Raw genomic sequence first — 22993 nt, 5'->3', positions numbered from 1 at the left:
CTTGATACTTCCAGATTTTATAGCATTTCACCCACCTTCTATTTTCTGCTATGCAATAAATTTACAGTCATTTAACATTGCACTTGTACCCCATGTATTCTGTGCTGTGCATTTATTATGGTAACTTAATCCCTTTGCTTTTACCTTGATCCCACTAATGTGACGAGTTACCATAATAAACACCAAGCACAGAAATGCATGGCTCCTACATTCCAGCCCCCTAATTATTGTTCTACAATATATAACTTCAGCGCTCTTTGATGCTTTATGGTTCAGACTGTTTCTAGTCTTAATTTGGCTGTTGCATTACTCTGTAGAATATAACCAGTTCTTAGAGCTCCATGTGGAGTCAATTCGATCTACAATAGTTTTATTACCATATGGGAATTCTGATTCTAACTCAGCACATCAACTGTTTTCTCCTATCTATTCTTCATGTATTCCTAGAATTTATTTATACTAAAATCCTAAATAATTTAGACCATGCAACTTTTTCTTATGTTTTGGTGCCACTCTAGGCTGAAGCCCATTACTTCAATTTACACTTCCACTTTTTTTTCTTTATGCTTCCTAGAAATTTTCCCTATCATCTTTCCCAATTACTTACATCTGTATATTCAAGTTCACAGCTTTGCCTTGCTGTTCATCGTGATACTCCTGCAGCCACTGATCTGTTCAACTCAATCCTTCCCTCCAAGTTAATACTTAATAAAACAATTATTATCTCTAACTCTGATCATTCTTCCTGTACAGCTCTTATCTCCGTTTTCCCAGATACAACAAACAATTGTTTTAGCCATTAAGATCTGGCTAGAACATATTAAACAGTATTGGTTCCCGCTCTACCAAAATTTGGTCACCATTGCAGGATCATCTTCAATTGCAAAGATACTTCAGCAAGGGCTTTGAAAAATCCTGAATGGGAGGCTGGTAAAGAAATTTGGCACTCAAGATGAGGTAGTAAATTGGATTCAACATTGCCTTTCTGGGAGAAGTCTGAGAGTGGTAGTAGATGGTTGCCTCTCTGACTGTAGACTTCTGACTAGTGATGTGCCACAGAGATTGGTGCTGGGTTTGTTGTTATTTGTTATTTATATCAATGATCTTGATGATAATGTGGTAAAATGGATTGGCAAATTTGCAGATGACACCAAGATTTGGGGCATAGTGGACAGCGAGGAAGTCTATCGAAGCTTGTGGAGGGATCTGGACAAGCTGGAAAAATAGGCAGACAAATGGCGATGGGATTTAATGTAGACAAATGTGAGGTGTTGCACTTTGGGAGGACAAACCAAGGTAGAACATACACAGTGAACAGTAGGACACTGAGGAGTGTGGTAGAAAGATGGATCTGGGAATATATATCTGTAATTCCTTGAAAATTGCATCACATAAATAGGGCATAAAGAGAACTTTTGGTACATTGGCTTCCTTAAGTAAGAGTATTGTGTAGAAGATTTGGGATTTTATGTTGAAGTTGTACAAGATGTTGGTGAGGCCAAATTTGGAGTATTGTGGGCAATTCTGGCTATATATATACAAGAAAGAGATCAATAAGATTGAAATAGTGCAGAAAAAAAGTTACAAGAATATTGCTGGACTTGAGTTTTGGGGAAAGGTTAAATAGATTAGATTTTTTTCCCCTGGAGTGTTGGAGGTATACAAAATATTGAAGGATATAGATAGGGTAAATGCAAGCAGGATTTTGCCTCTGAGGTTGGATAAGACTAGAACTAGAGGTTATAGGTTAAGGGTGAAAGGTGAAATATATTTAAGTAAACTGGGGGAGGGAGGGTCTTTTTCATTCAGAGAGTGGTACGAGTGTGGAACCAGCTGCCAGTGGAAGTGGTGGATGCAGGCCCAATTAAAAGAAGCTTGGATGAATTAATGAGTAGAAGGGGGAGGGAGGGCTATGATCCAGGTATGGATTTATGGGACTAGGCAGAACAACAGTTTGGCATAGAATAGCTAAACTCAAGGGCCTTCTTCAGTGCTGTAGTGCTCTATGACTCTGCATCCTCTGGTTATTTTACTGTAATTGTCTCCTTAAACTCATTTACCTCTAACTCATGGCAGGAGCTCATGGAATTCTATTGTCACCAAGACTGAAAATAACTGATTTTCTGTCTCTGCCATTTCCATCCACTCTTAGCCAACTGTTCTAAAGTTCTGATGTTCCCTATTGCCCAGTCCAGAACTCCCAACCTTCTCTATTTTCCCCTTTTTTCTCCTCATATTCACTGCAAATTCATCTCATTCAATGACAGCTACCATCCTCTCCCCTGATCCGATTTCTACTCAACCACTCACCACCCAATTTCCCGACCTGATCCCTGTGTTATTTAATATTGTTAACAATATTCTTCTCTGAAGTGTTGTCTTCCTCTCTGTAGGAGCCATGTAACTATTTTCTGTCTGTATTTGCTTTGTGGTGCATTTATTATGGTAATCTATCACATGGATAGAGGTGTGGTAGAAGCAAAGGAGTATAATTACATATTCATGCTTTGTCTTAGTTGTTTAGTTTAGTGGAGAGGGGTTGAGCCAAGGGGAAAGACTTTTTTGTATTGCTTACTGTTTAAATACATACAGAATGCTAATTCTGATATTGCTTAAAAACGCTAACTTCGCTAATTGGAACACTAATTTAGTTCGACTGCAAACTGCTATTTGATCATCAATTAGTACACTTAGTAATATTGCTTATTTGAATGCTAAGATTGTTATATCACTAACTTAAGTTTCATTAGTTTTTTTCCACTATATTGTTCATCTATACTGGTTTCATAATAAATCATCAAACATATCTCTGTTCATTATGGAAATTCATTATTTGGAAGCGTGTTATTACAGTGTCGATTACCCTGACTTAGTCTCTCAGCGGTTTTGGTTTGTTTTTGAGGCACCACTACATTTTGTCAACAAAAAAAAATAGTTATACCAAACAAACACTAGTCTACCGCAAAGGACTGCCTCTGACTCATTGGTGAAATTGGAATTATAATACTGAGAACAACATGTTGGAAACAGAAGCAACTTGTGCTCAAATTATCTGTGACCTTTCATTGATTCATGTTGTGTGTTTGTGGTTTGAACACACTTTTAAATGGTCAGCACTACTCATCCATTGGGGACTGTTGCCTGATGTGTGGTGTTTGCCTGAGGGTTCGTCACTTTGTTTTATTGAAGTGATAAAATATTCCAGTTGCCAGCGTTTGAATTAAAGTCTAGTTGTTTGGTCTGGTTTAAGTGCTGTGGATGCACAGTCAGCTTGTTTATTGACTACATTTATTGAATTCAATATCTCCAGAGCTATGGGTGAACAAAGAGGTAATTGCATGTCACAAAACTAGGGAAAGTTTTGAGCATGGAAGTGGCACCAAAGATCCTGCTGTTGAAAGAGGAATTAAAGCTGAAGTTAAGGCTAATCTAATTGAAAGTCTTTAAAAGGAGTATGAAACAAATGTGAACAACATTAAAGGTTTAATACCATCAATTAATGATCTTGTGAAAATTAAGTGCAACCTCATCTTGAGGATTTGACTAATCTCTGTGAAGCTGTTGCTAAGCAACATTGCATGCTAATCTCACTACTTCCCAAGTCCAAACAAGAAAAACAGAACCAATGTTTTTCAAACATTCATTGCTATTGCAGTGCATTCATAGGGGATGCAAAACAATGGTTGACCCAAACATGTTATATTGAAGTTCACGTTGCTGCAACAAGTGAATATGTGTCTCACCTTCCATCAGACAATGTCTCTCAAATTCCAAGACTTGTTTTGACAATGCATAGAGCAGGTGATCCACAGGATTATGTGAAACTGAATGAAAGTGTGTCTAATGTCAGTGCTCAAGGTTCTGCTGCAAGAAGGAAATTTTAAGTATCTACTACCTCCTCTGCACAAAACAAAACAGGCTGATTTAGCTGCATTAATTGCACTTCAAATTATTGAAGGACAAACGTGTTTGAAGATCAAGAGGAGCATCTAAGGAAAAGGAAGGAGCTGCAATGGAAAAGGAAAGAACAACTTAAAATGGAGGGAGAAATTGCTTCACCTATGGCTAAAGTTAATGTGCTAAGGGTTTCAAGTGTGGCAAGTGCTAGAAGTGCTCCAGCAAGACAGTCCTATGGTCTGAGATCCCATATAGAAAAGGCACAAAGAAAAACAAAAACATCCAATGTATATGCTGATTTATTTATTCCTCAGGTGACTGTGAAACATGAACAACATGCCAAGAGGTCATTCAGGATGCTTACTCTCAGCCTGTGCTAATGAGGCACTCTGAACATTTGTCTTGTCCAGCAGCTCAGAATGCTCATGCAGACATTAACACAGCATCGAAACACTCTCGTTTTAGAGGTTAGCGGTCAAAACAGTACCACTGATATAATGAGGAAGCAAAATGAAATAACAACTTTATTGGTACAATGGCAACACCTTTCATCTTTGTCTAAAAGAGAGATTCAAATCTTCTATGGAGATCCATTGCAGTATCGTGCATTCATGAGGGCTTTTGAGGGCAAGAATGAGAGTTATAGATTGCCTTTATTTCTTTGAACAGTCCACTAGAGGTTGTCCTTTAGAACTTGTCAGAAGTTGTCAGTATGTTGACCCTGAGAAAGAATATCTAAAACCTAAGGCTTTACTACAAGAACATTTTGGTAATGAACAGAAAATTGTATCTGCCTACATCCAAAGGGCTATTTCTTGGGTACCTATCAAATCTGAAATTATGAAAGCTTTTCAAGACTACAGTCTTTCTCTTCGTGGCTGTTGTAATGTCTTGGAAGAACTGCAGCGTATGTGTGAGCTGGACATGCTTGCTAAAATGTTGATTATCATAAAGAATTGCTCTATATGTTTAGGGATAAATGGAGAACAGCGGTCTGTAAACTGCAAGAAAGGCACAAATATAAGATTATTTTCACTGACATTGTTTAATTTATAGAAAGGCACGGAAAGATTGCTACACACCCGATGTTTGGGACTATACATCACCAGCAATAGGCAGAAGTGTGAACACAAATCATAATTTCACTAAGGCTAAAGGAAGGAGCCTTGCAAATATTGTGACCATTCTGAGAAGTAAAGCCAAAACTCAACCTGAAATTAATGGAAGGGAAATGGTCTTGTCAGCCAAAAGGATTTGTCTGTTCTGCAAGGCTGAACATGCATTGGATTTGTGCCCTCAGCTAGAGAAAAGGGCTCACAGTGAGAAGATGGACTTCCTAAAAAAAAGGTATCTGCTTTGGCTGTTTGTGTACAGGACACATCAGCAAAGATTGCAGGAAGTGTCTTTCATACAGGGTATGCATTAGCAAGCATCCCAGCATTCTTACTTCATATTCACTTGAACGAAAAGGGTGCATAATCAAAACAAGCTGTGAAAGAATCAGACACAGGAGTGAGTAGTGCCTGTTGTGGTTTCTGATGCCCCACAAATGATTAGGAGACACAGAAGATTCTTCAAGAAGGGTTAAACTTTAATTTGCAAATCAAAGCTGAGTCAGTCATTGAGCTAGTTGCTGATTGCCCACCGATCTTTGGACATAGCATGTTTTATAGCAATCTCCTGGTTTAGTTGCATTAGCATATGCAATTGGTCTATAGTTGCGTACCACACGTTCATCCGCCACTATTGTTTCTACCCATTGACTTAATCATGTTCTAATCTACATCTCTTAGCTACCTTGTCTTCTACATTCTTAATATTTCATTCTCCTGCTAAATTGGGTACATGCATAGCAAATAGCAAACTCAGGTTACATAATTTACATCTCTTAGCTTCCTCTAACACACCATTTACTTCTACATTCCTAAGATTTCATTCTCTAGCAAATAGCAAGTTTACATTCTTAATATTTTGTGACTTAATCATGTTCTAATCTACATCTCTTAGCTACCTTTCATTAACACACCATTGTCTTCTACATTCCTAGGATTTCATTTTGGATACATGCATAGCAAATAGCAAGTTTCAAAGCTGACTACATAGTTTTGGTTACACAGCAAATAATGCAACTTTTATACTCCAATATGCCCTGGTATCTAGTGGGTTTACAGGGGCTGGTGATCATGATTTTAAACTTCCCATTGTTCCAGTACAAGTGAAGTTTAAGAAGGGCAACAAGACAGTGGTTCCCTATGCTTTCCTAGATCAGGTGCAGCAGTTTCTGCACAATAGGCCTCATGAACAAGCTCAACTTGACAGAAAAAAAGGACAAACAAGAGAAAATCTGCAGATGCTGGAAATCTGAGCAATCCACACAAAATGCTGGAGGAACTCAGCAGGCCAGGCAGCACCTATGGAAAAAAGTACAGTCAACTTATCGAACTGAAACCCTTTGGCAGGACTGGAGAAAAAGGCTGAGGAGTATATTTAAAAGGTAGGGGGAGGGGAGAGAGAACCACCAGGTGAAACCTGGAGGGGGAGGGATGAAGTAAAGAGCTGGGATGTTGATTGGTAAAAGAGACAGAAGGCCATGGAAGAAAAAAGGGGAAGGAGCACCAGCGGAAGGCAATGGGCGGGCAGGATGAGGTGAGGGGGGAAAAGAGATGGGAAATGGAGGAAGGGGGATGTTATGGGTGCATTACCGGAAGTTTGAGAAATTGATGTTCATCCCATCAGGTTGGAAGCTACCCAAACGGAATACAAGGTGTTGTTCCTCCAACCTAAGTGTGGCCTCATCTTGTCAGTGGAGGAGGCCATGCACGGACATATTGGAATGGGAAGCGGAATTAAACGTGGTGGCCATAGGGTGATCCTGCTTGTTCTGGTGGATGGAGCATTGACATTCAGTGAAGTGGTCCTTCACTCTATGTCGGGTCTCACTGATATACAGGAGGCCACACCAAGAGCACCAAACACAGAAAGTGACCCCAACAGACTCTCTGGTGAATTGTTGCTTCACGTGGAAGAACTGTTTAGGGCCCTGGATGGTCGTGAGGGAGGAGGTGTAAGGGCAGGTGTATTATTTGTTCTGCTTGGAAGGATAAATGCCAGGAGGGAGATCAGTGGGGAAGGATGAATGGACAAAGGAGTGATCCCTGCAGAAAGTAGAAAGTGGTGGGGGAGGAAGGGAAAGATGTGCTATGTGGTGGGATCCTGTTGGAGGTGGTGGAAGTTTTGGAGAACTATGCGCTGGACAGGGAGGCTGGTGAGCTGGTAAGTGAGGACAGGAGGAACCCTATCCCTGGTAGAGTGGTGGGAGGATGGGGTAAGAGCAGACGTGCATGAAATGGAAGAGATGCAGTTGAAGGCAGCGTTGATGGTGGAGGAAGGAAAGTCCCTTTCTTTGAAAAAGAACCATCACCTTCGTTCTAGAATGAAAAGCCTCGTACTGAGAGCAGATGCAGTGGAGACAGAGGAATTGAGAAGAGGGATGGCGTTTTAGAAGTAGTAGGGTGGGACAAGGTGTAGTCTAGGTAGCTGTGAGAGTCTGTGCATTTGTAATAGACATCAGTGGATACGCTGTCTCCGGAGATAGAGACAGTGAGATTGAGAAAGGGAAGGGAGGTGGTGGAAATGGACCAGGTGAACTTGAGGGCAAGCTGGAAGTTGGAGGCAAAGCAGATGAAGTTGACAAGTTCAGCACGGATGCAGGAAGCAGCACCAGTGCAGTCATCGATGTAGTGTAGAAAAAGTGCAGGACGGTCACCAATGTAGGCTTGAAACATAGACTGTTCCACGTAGTCGACAAACAGGCAGGCATAGCTGGGACCCATGCGATACCCATGGCTATCTTATGGGTTTGAAGGAAGTGGGAGGAGCAAAATGAGAAATTACTTAGAGTGAGGACAAGTTTCACCAGGCGGAGGTGAGTCATGGTGGAGGGGAACTGGTTAGGTCTGGTGTCCAGAAAAAAAAAGTGAGCTTTTAGGCCTTGCTGGTGGGGGCTGGAGTATATAGTGACTGGACATCCATGGCAAAATAAGATGATGGGGGCAGGGAACTTGAAATCCTCAATTGCAAATCCTTTTTTTTGGAAAAAAAAACAAGCATTTTCTCACATGCATCAAGAGAAGATCATGAGTAACTATATAGTCTGCCCGTCCACAAATGAAACATTTCATAGCAGAGGAATTTCCAGGGATCGTCTCACCTGAAATAAAAGGTTCCAAAGTTCATTCTTATTATCAAAGTATGTATGCAGAATTGAAGTAAGTTGAAAGAAAGACATCAATTGCAACCCACCCCCGCCCAAAAAGGAAAAGAAACAAAAACTTGCAAACCCCCAACTTCCCCAACTCGTCCCTCGCACCCACATGGGGAAACAGCAACAAGAACATCAAACCCCAAACCCCACATCCTGGGAATCGGCATCAAGAAAGCACAAATTTATTTGCCAGAGATTGATTTAGAAATTGAGCTACTGATGGGGACAAATGTGCCTAAAACAATGGAGCCATTGCAAGTGATTTGCGGTTTATGATAGACCCAATGCAAATAGAACAATGTTGGGTTGGACTGTGAATGGACCACTGAAAGGAGATTATGGTGATGGAAGAGATCTGTGAATTCTGATTCTTCTGGAGAACTTCTGCTAGCTGATCCAGAAGTCAAGAGGAGTGTTACAATGAATTCCATGAAGGTTGAAGAGGAGGTGGACACAGTAACACATATAATCCATTATTTCTCATCTTGGAACTAGTTGAGGAAAACAATGGCCTGGATTCTTAGATTTAAGAACCTGCTCTTGCTTCTTAGTCAAAAAAGGAAGCAAGTGGGCATTGCTCTTGCTCAGTCTGACTTGGCTGAAGAACAACAAGGATATTCTTTGGAGAGAGAGATTTGAGAAGGCCAAAAATCAGATCAATCAAGATTGTCTCTCACTGGAGGAGCTCAGAAAGGCTGAAATGGAGATAATTGGGTTTTGTCAAAGAGATTTCCAAATGAGTTCTCAAGTTTGCAAAGGCAGAGAGTGTGGAAAGGAATGTCCATGTTTTCAAGCGTGATCCAGTACTTGAAGATGGTGTTTTGAGAGTTGGTGGATGACTTAGTAAGGCAGCTATGCCTGAAGAATCTAAATATCTTGTCATACTGGCAAAGGATCTTTATATCTCAGACATCATTCTGAGCATGTACATCAAGAGGTGGGACATGGTGGCCATAATCACATGTTATCCAGGTCATGCCAAAAATAATGGATTCCTGGTGCTTGTACAGCTATAAAAAGGATCCTGTGTAAGTGTGTTGTTTGTTGATGGTTGCTCACAGATCCAGGTTGCCAGCACATGGCAGATCTACCTCTGGATAGGGCCTCTCCAGATGAATCGCTGTTTAAACGTGTAGGAGTGGACTACTTTTGAAGTGACAAGCAGAAGGACTAAAGTGAAGAGGTAAGGGGTCATAATTACCTGTCTAACTATACCAGCAGTTCACACTGAAGTGGCATTTTCTTTAGACAGATTCTTTTGTTTTCCCTTTGACCCTTTACAACAAAATGAGGACATGTTTGTGAACTGTGCTCCGATAATGTAACAAACTTCGTTGGGGCTGAGTGCGAGTTGCAAGAAGTCATTAAAAAACAGAAATATTCACAATGTAGTGACGTCCTTCTTTAAAAAGAAATTAATTGGATTTTTAACCCTCCAGCTGGCTCACATCATGGAGAAACATGTAAGAGGTTCAACAGGTCTGTGAAAAAGGTCCTCAATTCCACCATGAAGGTACAAAATCTTGACAAAGAGTATTTCCACACAGTACTTTGTGAAGTATCAATGGTCAACCAATTACGGGTGCATCCTCCAATATCAATGATTTGGAAGCATTAACACCCAACCATCTGTTGCTTTGGAAGACATCACCGTCCTTACCACCAGGAAAGTTCCAAACGGAAGACATTTATGCTCATTGTAGACGTACCAAAAAACTGGATGAACTCAGCAGGTCGGGCAGCATCCGTTGAAAGAAGCCTATGCTCATTGTAGATGGAAGCAGATCCAATACATATCAAACTTGTTTTGGAAACGGTGGGTCAAGGAGTATTTACCACAGATACAGAGGTGTCAGAAATGGTTAGGTATAAAACACAATATCCTCCCAAGAGACCTTGTACTTATAGTTGATGTTGCAACACCTTAATACTCATGGATGGTGGGAAGAATCATTTAAGTATTTCCAGACAGAAGAGGATTTATGCAGCAGGTGCATGTCAAGACCAAGATGAGTTGTAGACAGGCCTATTACCAAGATCTATCTTCTATTGGAGGCAGAGGTTTGAGGAGCTTCAGCTCTAGAAGCTTCCCGACTTTGACTTGACAGAGAGTGGCGGTAAAGATTGCTCAGTACTTGGCTAAGTGCTGGCAACCTCTGGCCTAGATGACTGTTACATGACTTGACTGGAAGAAGAAAAAAAGAGGACACTTGTATAAATGTTAAGATTTTTGTCGTTGAAGATTTCATGTATCCTATTTCAGTAATTTAGTATTTTTGTAATTATAGTGTAATAATGAAGGGACTGGAATATAGGAGCCATGTATCTATTTTCTTCCTGTCTGCATTGTACTTTGAATTAGAATCAGGTTTAAATCAGCAGCATACAGCATACCAAGAAATTTGTTAACTTTGTTGCAGCAGTACAATGCAATACATGATAAATATAGAAAATAATGAATTATAGTAACTATACATGTATAGTAAATATACATATTAAAATAAGTAGTGCAACTACTCCCATCCACTACAATAAGTAGTGACTCCCATCCACTCCATAGTGTACTGGTTAGGCACAGGAGTACATTCAGCCAGAGACTCATTCCACCGAGATGTAACACTGAGCGTCATAAGAAGTCATTCCTACCTGTGGCCATCAAACTTTACAACTCCTCCCTTTGTGTGTCAGACACCCTGAGCCAATAGGCTGGTCCTGGACTTATTTCCACTTGGCATGACTAACTTATTATTATTTAATTATTTATGGTTTTATATTGCTATATTTCTTCACTATTCTTGGTTGGTGCGGCTGTAACGAAACCCAATTTCCCTCGGGATCAATAAGGTATGTCTGTCTGAAAAACAACACAGAAATAAAAGAAGTAGTGAGGTACAACACCACAAGGTTTAATGTGCATTTAGAAATCGGATGGCAGAGAGGAAGAAGCTATTCCTGAATCGGAGCGTGTGCCTTCAGGCTTCTGAACCTCCTTCATGATGGTAACAATGAGAAGAGTGCATGACCCCGACCACCCCTCCATGCCAGATGGTGATGCAGCCAGTCAGAATGCTCTCCATGATATGTCTGTAGAAGTTTTCGAGTGTTTTTTGGGTAACAAACCAACTAGTGACACGTTTATTATGGTAATCTATCACATGGGTCGGTGCGTGATAGAAGCAAATTAGTATAGTTACGTATTCACTCTTTGCCTTCATTGTTTAATTTAGTCTGGTGGAGAGAGGCTGAGGCACAGGAATGGTATTTTTTGTTGACCACTTAAATATGCAGAGAACGCTAAGTCTGATAACACGTAAATATGCCAACTTCGTTAATTGAACATTAATTTAATTTGACTGCCAATTATGCTACAGTATTTGATTGCCATTTAGAATGCTTAGTAATATCGCTAATTTGTACGCTAAGATCACTATATCGTTAATTTAGTTTTGTTAGTTTTTTAAAAACGCTATAAAGTTGCTGGTTTTATAACAAAGGATTCGACATACCTTGGTTGATTTGGAACTTCAGTATTTGGGAGCGCATCATACAGTGTGGTTACCCTGGCTCAGACTCTCATCGGTTTTGGTATGTTTTCAAATAACCACTTCACTCTCCTTCAAGCCAAATATTTTTAAAAAACCTTATATGCTTTCAAAACATTTCGAACTATCTCCCCTTTGCAATATCGCAAGGAAATAGGCGTAATTCACCTGGCACCTCAATCCTACCCTGTCATTTAATATGTTCATTGCTTATTTACACTGTTCACAACTCATGTCAATTCCCCAATCTTCTACCTGCACTTTAAAGACTTCTAATGATCTAGGTTTCACCACCCCTTGGGACAGAGAACTTCTGATATTCACCACCCTCAGCAAAATGTCTACACTCCCCCATATTCAGTGGCAATACCCGGCGGTTTACCGCTAATCAATCCTTGACATGTTTATCTTAATCAGACTTTTTCGTGAATCCCTCTTATCAGTGGTGTGTACTCCCGCCACAGTACTGAACTGTTCTGAGATTGCAATTTATTTTTCTCCATGTACTTCTGAGTCAACAGAGTGCCTTTGAACAGGTAGATGCACCATAGTCTTCTGAAGCCTCTTTATTGTTATCCAGCTGAAATGAGACTTCACACTTATCTGGTCTCATCTTTGCCTGGTTCTAATCTGAGATACAAAATGGCTTCCTTTCCCATAGCTGCAACCTTGCTTCTGATGTCTCCAAGGATCAATCTTTGCCTCATTTCTGTTGCCCATTCTACATGCTGACCCTCAGCAACATTATCTGAAAATACAACTTTACACATTTAAAAACGCAAACACGAGGAAATCTGCAGATGCTGGAAATTCAAGCAACACACACAAAATGCTGGTGAAACGCAGCAGGCCAGGCAGCATCTACAGGTCTGTACTTCTTCCTATAGATGCTGCCTGGCCTGCTGCGTTTCACCAGCATTTTGCATGTGTTGTTTACGCATTTACACCTGAGCCATCCAGGTTTACCACCTTATCTGTTCTCTATGCTGTTAGATGATATTGTCCACATCCAATACAAGATAAACAGGGATTTCCTCCAATACAAAGCCAATGGTCCCTGTCACAAATTCCATTCCATCTAAAATGAAAACTGCCACATTCTTGTCATTTGAACTTTAAATTTTACCATTTCTAACAGCAGCTTTTGACATCTCACCTTATAATACTAATCTGCTGCTAGAACCTTCATTAACATCCTAACTTCATCTGTTTAGTCTCCATAATCTTAATTTATGTAAGCCCTTCTGCTCATACTTCCCACTTCAAGATTTTATTAGCTTTATGTACATTGAAACACACAATGGAATGTGTTATCTATTATTATTATTATCAGTTTATCTCTGTTAACTCATTATCTTAATGGTTTGCTGAGCAATGTTTTGAAAATTCCTATATTTTTTCAAATTCTTCCATTAGCTCACTCCAGCTTAGCTTGTCCCCTTTCACCTAGGCAAGTTTCCAAAATACTTGTGTTGTCAATGCCTTAAGCTATGCATCTCTGTCACTTTTTCACTCCTTGGGGGAAAAAACTCACTAAAACCAAACTCTTTGGCCAGTCAGTTCATCAAATATCTTAATATAATCTTCTGAAACTTGTTGCTTTTCTTGTTAGAAACTCTTCTATATAAATGTATGAGAAAACTTCTGCCACGTTAAATGTGTTTTATAATTGGGAGTTGTTGTTTATAGATATTCCTCCATGCATTTATAATCTAGGCTTGTAATTAATATAAGAAATCGCATCATTTTCCCTTTAAAAAAATTGCTTATGGATTATGTTTAAATACAACATATTGATTCACGGATACCACTAATGAGTTATCAAGCATCAACAGCAGAAATTTACCCGGCTAAAACACATCCCATGTACCTTGAATATCTTACATATTTACCACACGCATATATGTATTTTGCCGAGATATTAAAATTAACGTACTACATTGTTATGAACATATTTTCCCCTTGGCAGTGGGAGACCTAAAGACTTCTTAAGACGAATGCTACATCACCTGTTAAGAGACTATCGACTCGATGATAGTAAAGTTCAATAAGAATAATAAAGTGTAACACGATTCTCTTGCCCACAAAAAAAGCTCAGCATTAAATAGTAAGACAATTCTGTAAACCTGAAGGTCAAAACTCCTCATCTACTCGTCCAAACAATGCACTATTTGGAATGTTTTAACGTAAAACAAAATGAAATGTGAAGTTAAATCTTCGAAACCCTACATATTGCAAACTCGGCATTTTTTCAGATTACCTTCCCAGGATAAAACAATGACAAATCGATGACGTAGCCCATCCGACACTTTTAATTGAAAACAACGTTCTTTTTTAAATGAAACCAACATTGATTTCACAATGTTTTATGTTTATCTCAATGTCTTACCTACAAATTGAAAAGACACTAACAATGGTAAAGCACCGGCTGCACGGCCTATTTCAGTTGCCGTAGCAACGAAGCGCACATTATAGTCCTACGGGAGCGTCAGTGACAACAACTGGGATTGTTGTCAAATATCCTGCTATTTTGATCCTTGAGTTTATGTTGTTGCTGAAATGAATTGTCGGTACTGTTCGCTAGGTCTTTCAAATCCCATTTCCGAGGAAGCATTATTGTAAGTTATTTAGCCAAGCTTGTTGCTTGGCAACATACTAATCTTTCCGTACATACCCCCTCGGGAGTGTGCAGACTGTAATTCTTACCGAAAGCCCCATCAACACAAAATGCCGTTTCTGAGACCTCGAAAGCCAAAAGAAAGCCCCTGGAAAGCATGGGATCGGAACGCGCAGAAAAACGGATTGAAAAGCACTGTTTACACGGTGAACGGGGATGAATACACGGGAGAGTGGCGGGACAATAAGAAGCATGGTATGAATCATAATCATCCAATGCATTTGCTTACAAGCATGGTGTTAAAAAGTAGAATGAAAATAATTTGCAGCGAGTCCGTGCGATGTTATCTTCCACCTTTTTGTTAATCATCTCTTGGGACTTGAGAAAGGCCTTCAACACACACAAAATGCAGGAGGAATTCAGCCGGGTCAAGAGGAAAACCTGATGAAGGGCCTCGGCCGAAATGCTGTCTGACCCTCTGAGTTCCTCCGGCGCTCTGTACATATTGATCCAGATTTCCAGACAGCCCTGTGTCATTAGAAAAGAATATTGTATCCATAAAAACACCAGTGAGCTGCCAGGCTGTTTCAGAGGGCAGTTTACGACACTGGTGTGGCTCTGGGATCAGATACTGGTCTGGAAAGGAAAGCAGATACTTTTAATTTTTGTTTTCAGATGTGGTGAGCCTATAGCTTTACAGTTTCCTGTACACTCAGTTGCTCATGATATTAAGTGGACTGAAGCATATTGGCTTAAAGTTGTCTCATGCGATGGTGGTGGGGCTGTTAGAAACTTAAGGTGGATGGGTCATTGCCAATGATTTAAGATTCACCTTCAACGATCGTGTGCTGGGTCCTGCAACTTTAATGGACGAAGGTGTTTTTTGGATTGCCTTATTAGATGTTTAATTGTTCCCTATCATTCACAAATAGAAGTGTTGGACTCGACCCGAAGGCTGTAAAATTAGGTTAGTTCTGTCTAGTCATACTGTTTGGCACTGAGGTAGTTCCGTGTTTCGATTTCGCAAGATTGGCACCTCATTTTTAAGAATGTGGTGTGCTACATTGAACACGTTCTTCGGTATTCCTCATTGAACTAGGGTTGATCCCTGATAGGATTATATTAGTAGCGTTCAAAGTTCAAAGTAAATGTATTATCAAGTCTCCATGTACAACCCTTCGTTTGATTCGTTTTCTTGCGGGCATATACAGTAAATCCAAGAAACACAACGGAATCAATGAAAGAACGCACCTAGCAGGTCGGATAAACAACCAATGTACAAATGAAAACAGATACGAAATATAATAATAATAATAATAATAATAATAAATGAGCAATAGACATCAAGGATATCAGATGAAGAGTCCTTGAAAGTGAGTGAATAGTGATGTCCAATGATGGATTGCATGAAGCTATCCCCTCTGGTTCAAGAGCCTGATGGTTGAGGGGTAATAACTGTTCCTGAACCTGAAGGTGCATGTCCTAAGGCTCCTGTACCTTCTTCCTGCTGGCGGCAGCAGCGAGAAGAGAGCATGTCCTGGATGGAGAAGGTCCCGGATGATGGATGCTGCTTTCCTGCAACCATACATTGTGTAGATGTGCTCAATGATGGGGAGGGCTTTATCCGTGATGGTCTGGGCCATGTCCCACAATTTTTTGAAGGATTTTCCTCCTTGTCGTTATCTGAGATTATACCAACAGTGGTGTGATTGGCAAATTCAAAGATGATGTTTGAACTTTGTTTCCCTACACTGTCATGAATGTGGAGAGAGCAGAGCAGTGGGGTAAGCTTAGCTAATGAGGATCATTTTATCATCAAAACCAAACTGGTGTCCATGCAAACACGAGGAAATCTGCAGATGCTGGAAATTCAAGCAACACACACAAAATGCTGGTAGAACGCCACACGGCAGGCAGCATCTGTAGAAAGAAGCACTGTCGACGTTTCGGGCTGAGACTCTTTGTCAGGATTAACTGAAAGAGGAGGTAGTAGGAGATTTGAAAGTGGGAGGGGAAGGGGGAGATCCGAAATGATAGGAGAAGACAGGAGGAGGAGGGATGAAGCTAAGAGCTGGAAAGTTGATTGGCAAAAGGGATACAGAACTGGAGAAGGGAAAGGATCATGGGACGGGAGGCCTGGGGAGAAAGAAAGGACGAGGGGCAGCATAACCACTGGCACTGGTGCAATCACCACCGGTGCTACGTAGATTGCAGCGACTGACTCGGCCGCCTGATAGACCTAACCTGTAAATATACTCGTAAGAAACTTCGCCCCATGGGGACTCTCTTTTAAAACAAAGGGGAGTGAATGTGGTAAACTATATATACCTGTCTGGACACGGTCCTCTGCTGACTGCTCCTGTGGCTCCTCCCACAGACTCCTGAATAAAGGTGATTGGAGGCTCTGCTCCTCCCTCAGTGTCCAAGATGCCGTGCTCTGATAGATAGATAGATACTTTATTCATCCCCAAGGGGAAATTCAACATTTTTCCAGTGTTCCATACACTTATTGTAGCAAAACTAATTACACAAGTATTTAACTCAATATAAATATGATATGCATCTAAAATCACCCTCCAAAAAGCTTTAATAAATAGCTTTTAAAAAGTTCTTAAATAGTTACTAAAGTGCATTGAGTGGTAACTTAAGCTCAGTCCTAACCCCGGCACTTTAACATGTCTTGCCCCTGGTGGTTGAATTGTAGAGCCGAATGGCATTGGGGAGTAATGATCTCTTCATCCTGTCTGAGGAGCATTGCATTGACAGCAACCTGCCGCTGAAGCTGCTTCTCTGTCTCTGGATGGTGCTGTGCAGAGGATGTTCAGGGTTTTCCATGATTGACTGTAGCCTACTCAGCGCCCTCTGCTCTGCCACCAATGTCATACTCTCCAGTACTGTGCCCACGACAGAGCCCGCCTTCCTTACCAGCTTATTAAGACGTGAGGCGTCCCTCTTCTTAATGCTGCCTCCCCAGCCACCACAAAGAAGAGGGCGCTCTCCACAACTGACCGATAGAACATCTTCAGCATCTCACTACAAACAAAGTACAGTCGACTCTGTGCTTTCCTGCACAGGGCATCTGTGTTGGCAGTCCAGTCTAGCTTCTCGTCTAACCGCACTCCCAGATACTTGTATGTCTTAACCTGCTCCACATATTCTCCATTAATGATCACTGGCTCCATATGAGGCCGAGGTCTCCTAAAGTCCACCACCATCTCCTTGGTCTTGGTGATATTGAGACGCAGGTAGTTTGAGTTGCACCATATCACAAAGTCCTGTATCAGTTTCCTATACTCTTCCTCCTGACCATTCCTGACACACCCCACTATGGCCGTGTCATCAGTGAACTTCTGCACATGGCAGGACTCCGAGTTATATTGGAAGTCTGATGTGTACAGGGTGAACAGGACCGGAGAGAGCACGGTCCCCTGCGGCGCTCCTGTGCTGCTGACCACCGTGTCAGACCTACAGTCTCCCAACCGCACATACTGAGCGGTTACTTAGCACATTGCTGCTAATAGCCTATTGTTCACCCCCCCCCCACCTCCGAGAGTTATTGATGGTGCATCACGGGTACAGAAAGTGATTTTAAATAACATTTCAATGGAAAAAACATTAGGGCCCCGGAGGAGTTTATTCACTATATACACTGGGAAAGCACTAGAAAACAAACAAAACCTTTCAATGCTGGTAATCAGCCAGTCGACTTACTCTGAACTAGCTGCAATGCAACAATATCCTTTCTTAAAATAAGAGACCAAGTTTCATACAGTCCAGGTGTGGTAACACACAGTTGTAGCAAAGCTTCCCAACTTTCTGCTCTATCCACATGCAATAAGTATCATATTACATCTCCCTTCCTAGTTATTTGCATGTATGGCTGTTCACTTCTTGTTCTCTCAGCTGTGACCACACCCAGATCCCTGCAAACAGCAGCATTTTGTTGTGGCACTTACAGTCATGGAAACGTTATGATGCAGGTTGAAACATTCTCCCAAGTCTCTCGTCTGTTCCTCCAAAGTTCCTAATATCCACCCCTGTATTCTACAGTACTGTGCAAAAGTCTAAGGCTCATATGTATAGCTAGGGCGACTATGGGTTTTGAACAGTACTGGAGTAATTTTATGTATTGCACTGTCTGCTGCCACAAAAAAATTCCTGACATATGTGAGTGATGATAAACTTGATTCTGATATGAATGTCTATTGTGGACTGAGTGTGGGAAGGGGTCAGGGAGAGGGGAATCATGGCTGGGAAAAGAGAAAGCGGGAGTGGGAAGCAAAAGAGAGAGATTATGTAATGATCAATAAACCAATAGTTTGGAATAAAATGACCTTGCCTGGTGTCTCGTGGCTGGGTGTGTCTGCACCTGTGCTAACCCCGTCCCATCACTCCTCTGCCACCTGTCCCACCACCCTACTGCACTATGATTTATGGAGGCCAATGTGCTAAAAGCTTTCTTTATAACCCTATCTACCTGTGACACCACATTCAATTAATTATGGACCAATATTCCCAGATCCCTTTGTTCTACCACACTCCTCAGTGCTCTACTGTTCACTGTGTAAAACGTACTCTAATTGGTCTTACCAAAGTGGACCATCTTACACTTAAATTCCATTTGTCATAATGTAATTCTTATGGTAATTTACAGTAGGTTAAATATTGCACTGTGATGTCATATCTGATTCCAATTTTGGTTCTGAATCGGTTTCTGAGTTCCTCCTGTGTTTTGTGTGTTGTTCCAGCTGAGCCACCGATCAGCTTTGATTTCATGTGGTTTGACCAACTAATATAAATGCCCTTTCCATTAGTTTTCCCTCATAGGAATGTCAAAGCATTTAAATGATTCTGTAGATAGAAATTTAACCACATTTTGTGCAAAAATCTATTTCATTGAAGAGTCATGATACTGATTCAAACCCTCATGTGCTAACATAGCACTAAGGGTACAGGACTGACATTGACTGGTCTAGAGGGGTGAATCTGGGGTCTGCTCCAGCAGCAAAGACGTTTATGTTCAATTAATTCAATGAATTTAGAATTAAAAACTGGTGCCAGTAATAGTACTATAAAAATGCCACCATTACTGGTGGCACAGGATCTGAAAAAGCTACCGAAAGTTGTAAACTCAGCCAGCTCCATTGTGGGGACTAGCCTCCCCAGTATTGAGGACATCTTCAAAATGCAATGCCTCAAAAAGGCTGCATGCATCATAAAGGACCCCCATCACCCAAAATATTCTTAACATTAGTACTTAAACAATATTAAAATCATAGAATGGTCACAGCCTAGTAAAAGACCTGTTGGTCCATCAAGTGCATTCTAAATCTCCGCCAGACCAAATCTCCAGACCCACCCCAGCACTCTCTCTAACACCCTGCAATGATATTATATCATTTTATTTATTTGGAGATGCAATGCAGAATAAGCCTTTCCAGCTCTGCAAGCCATGCCTCCCAGCAACCCCTGACAAACCTAGCTTAACCCTAACATAATCATGGGAAATCTTTACAATGACCAATTATCACCTGCCCGGTACATCTTTGGACAGAGGGAGGAAACCTTTTTCATCGTACAACTACCCAATTCTGTCCTGAATGCCATAATAGACCTTACCTCCAGTACAAGTGCAGACAGCACATTCCTGATTCCAATGACACGCTCCCATACTGTGTCAAAAATTGTATTTTTACTTATGTCACTCTTAATCTTCCTCCTTTTTATTTCATACCTGTAACTCTTAGTCCTTGACTCCTCTGTCAAGTGTATCAGCCTCCCACTACTTACTTTGTCCAGATCTCTCATCATTTTATCTAATCTTCCCTTGGGTTTCTCAGACCTAGCCTCTCTTAATCTATCCTTGTATCCTGGGATCTGTTCTCATAAATCTCTCCTCTCTAATGTTTCACATTCTTCCTATAAAACAGCCAAAAAAATTTAACACAATATTCCAGCCGACAGTGGACCATTGCTTTATAAAGGTTTAGCCTGCCTTCATCTCGCTGTATCTCGTTGATGAACTCCAGAACTGTGAGTGCCTTTGTCATTGCCTTCCCAGCTTTTGATGGCTTGTGCACATTTCCCTGCTTGCCATCTCTCATTACCCCATTGATCCCTTTGCTCCTGAACCCCTTTCAGAACAGAATCCTTTTTTCTACATTGCTTATTTTTAATCCACCTACCAAAATCCATTGCTTCATATATCTCTGCATTAAACTTATCTGCCCATTCAATCAGTACTGTCCCTGGCAAGGGCCTTACCTTTGACCCCCGGTGTCCACACCTGAGTGACTTCCACTCCCGCCACCCACTGAGTTCTTCCTGTGTCACCTCTGTCTCCAGCCCTCTTCTTTGAGAAGGGTTCCCCATCCCACACTGATGAACTCTTCAGTCTCCAACCCTCCTCCTCCCCTTCTTGCATACCCTGATCTGGTTTTCTGTCTGTTCTGGATCATTCCATCTTTAATTGCCAATGAGATATCAATTTCAGCACTTCTCTCTCCTCTCTGAAACTTAGCCCCTCTGAATGCACTACCCGCTACTCGCTCCGCACCAATCTCAACCTCACCAATACACCTGCAGACAAATGTGGTGCTGCTATAGTGTGACGGGCTGTCCTGTACATTGCTGAAGCCAGGTGGCAACTCAAGGACTCCACCTCTTACCTACCCCTTGAAAAGGACCCCACTTGGGAACATCAGGTCATTGACTCCTGCATCAACACCAACCTTATTGACTCTGGAGATTTCCTTTCCACTGCTACCATCCTCCTAGTTCCATGACCCCAAACTAGTCGTTTCTATCTCCTACCCAAGATCCTCAAACTTGACTATCCTGGAACGTCCTTTGTTTCTGCCTGCTGTGTCCCACTGAACTCATACCTTGACTCCATTCTGTCCCCCTTGAACTAGCCTCTTCCCAATTACATAACTGACCCCTATATCATGCTCTCAATATCATCAACAGCTTTTAGTTCCATGGCCCTGATTGCCTCATTTTCACAATGGATGTCCAGTCCCTTTAATACCCCATCAAGAAGGTCTTAAAACTCTCTGCTTCTTTCTCAACAACCACCACCACACTCTTGTTTCTGATCAAACAGGTCCTCGCACTCAACAACTTTTCCTTCAGCTCCACCCACTTTCTCCAAATTCAAGGTGTAGCCATTAGCATCCATATGGTTCTCAGCTAAGCCTGCTTTCTCATTGGCTATGTGGAATAGTCTATATTTCAAGCCATTCCTGGTAACACTCCCCAACTTTTCTGCATGACATTGACGACTGCTTTGTTGCTATTCCATGCATCTATGCTGAGCTCATCAACTTTGCCTGCAACTTTCACTCTGCCCTTAAATTTACTTGGTCCATTTCAAACACCTAACCCCAGCCCCTTCTCAATCTCTCTGTATCCATCTTTAGCGACAAACTGTCTACTGACATCTTTTACAAATCTAACAACTTCCATGGCTATCTTGATTATAGCTCTTCCTACCCTGTATCATATAAAAATGCCGTTCTCTTTTCTCACTTCCTCATCTCCATCGCATTTGTTCTCAGAATGAGGCTTTCTTTTCCAAGACATCAGAGATATCCTACTTTTTCAAAGAATTGCCTTCCTCCACAATTGATGCTGTCTTCACCTGCATCTCCTCCATTTCCCAGACATCTGTTTTCATCCCATCTTCCTGATGCTTTTACAGGGATAGACTTCCTCTTGTCCTCACCTGCCACCCCACAAGACTCCGCATCCAACACAATTTTCTCTGCAACTTCAGCCACTTTCAATGGGACTATTACAATAGACAATAGTCAGTAGGTACAGGAGTAGGCTATTCGGCCCTTCTAGCCAGCACCGCCATTCACTGTGATCATACACAATCAGTACCCCGTTCCTGCCCTCTCCCCATATCCCTTGACCCCGCTATCTATAAGAGCTCTATCTAACTCCCTCTTGAATGCATCCAGAGACTTGGCCTCCACTGCCTTCTGGGGCAGAGCATTCCACATATCCACCACTCTCTGGGTGAAAAAGTTTTTTTGCATCTCTGTTCTGAATGGCCTACCCCTTATTCTTAAACTGTGGCCTCTAGTTCTGGACTCACCCATCAGCGGGAACATGCTTCCTGCCTCCAGTGTGTCCAATCCCTTAATAATCTTATATGTTTCAATCAGACCCCTCTAATCCTTCTAAATTCCAGTGTATACAAGCCCAGTTGCTCCAATCTTTCAACATATGACAGTCCCACCATTCCGGGAATTAACCTTGTTAACCTACGCTGTACTCCCTCAATAGCAAGAATGTCCTTCCTCAAATTTGGAGACCAAAACTGCACACAATACTCCAGGTGTGGTCTCACCAGGGCCCTGTACAGCTGCAGAAGGACCTCTTTACTCCTATACTCAATTCCTCTTGTTATAAAAGCCAGCATTCCATTAGCTTTCTTCACTGCCTGCTGTACCTGCATGCTTGCTTTCATCAACTGATGTACAAGAACACCTAGATCTTGTTGTACTTCCCCTTTTCCTAACTTGACTCCATTTAGATAGTAATCTGCCTTCCTGTTCTTGCCACCAAAGTGGATAACCTCACATTTATCCACATTAAACTGCATCTGCCATACATTTGCCCACTCACCCAACCTGTCCAAGTCACCCTGCATTCTCATAACAT

The 22993-nt window shown here is 41.4% G+C and overlaps 1 protein-coding gene and 1 long non-coding RNA gene across 3 annotated transcripts in view; one reads left to right on the top strand and one right to left on the bottom strand.

Moving 5' to 3' along the window:
• Positions 1-4217: 4217 nt before the first annotated feature.
• Positions 4218-17156, bottom strand: LOC132404133 (uncharacterized). Its single transcript, XR_009515429.1, has 3 exons — positions 16649-17156; positions 10808-11015; positions 4218-8107 (listed from the first exon to the last, which is right to left on the bottom strand). It is a non-coding gene; the product is annotated as an uncharacterized LOC132404133 (long non-coding RNA).
• Positions 14137-22993, top strand: part of morn3 (MORN repeat containing 3) — a 23717-nt gene continuing 14860 nt past the window's right edge. Inside the window, exon 1 of one of the 2 annotated variants that reach the window (XM_059988197.1) lies at positions 14137-14575. In XM_059988197.1, coding sequence (XP_059844180.1) covers positions 14431-14575 — 145 coding nt within the window. In that variant the 5' untranslated portion in view covers positions 14137-14430. The remainder of the gene's footprint in view (positions 14576-22993) is intronic. The other variant, XM_059988196.1, reaches the window with a different exon arrangement.

Source organism: Hypanus sabinus, chromosome 13 (genome assembly GCF_030144855.1).
Source record: "Hypanus sabinus isolate sHypSab1 chromosome 13, sHypSab1.hap1, whole genome shotgun sequence".
Lineage (NCBI taxonomy): Eukaryota > Metazoa > Chordata > Chondrichthyes > Myliobatiformes > Dasyatidae > Hypanus > Hypanus sabinus.
Note: the sequence above shows the minus strand (reverse complement) of the source record. Positions and strands in the feature narration are given on the sequence as shown.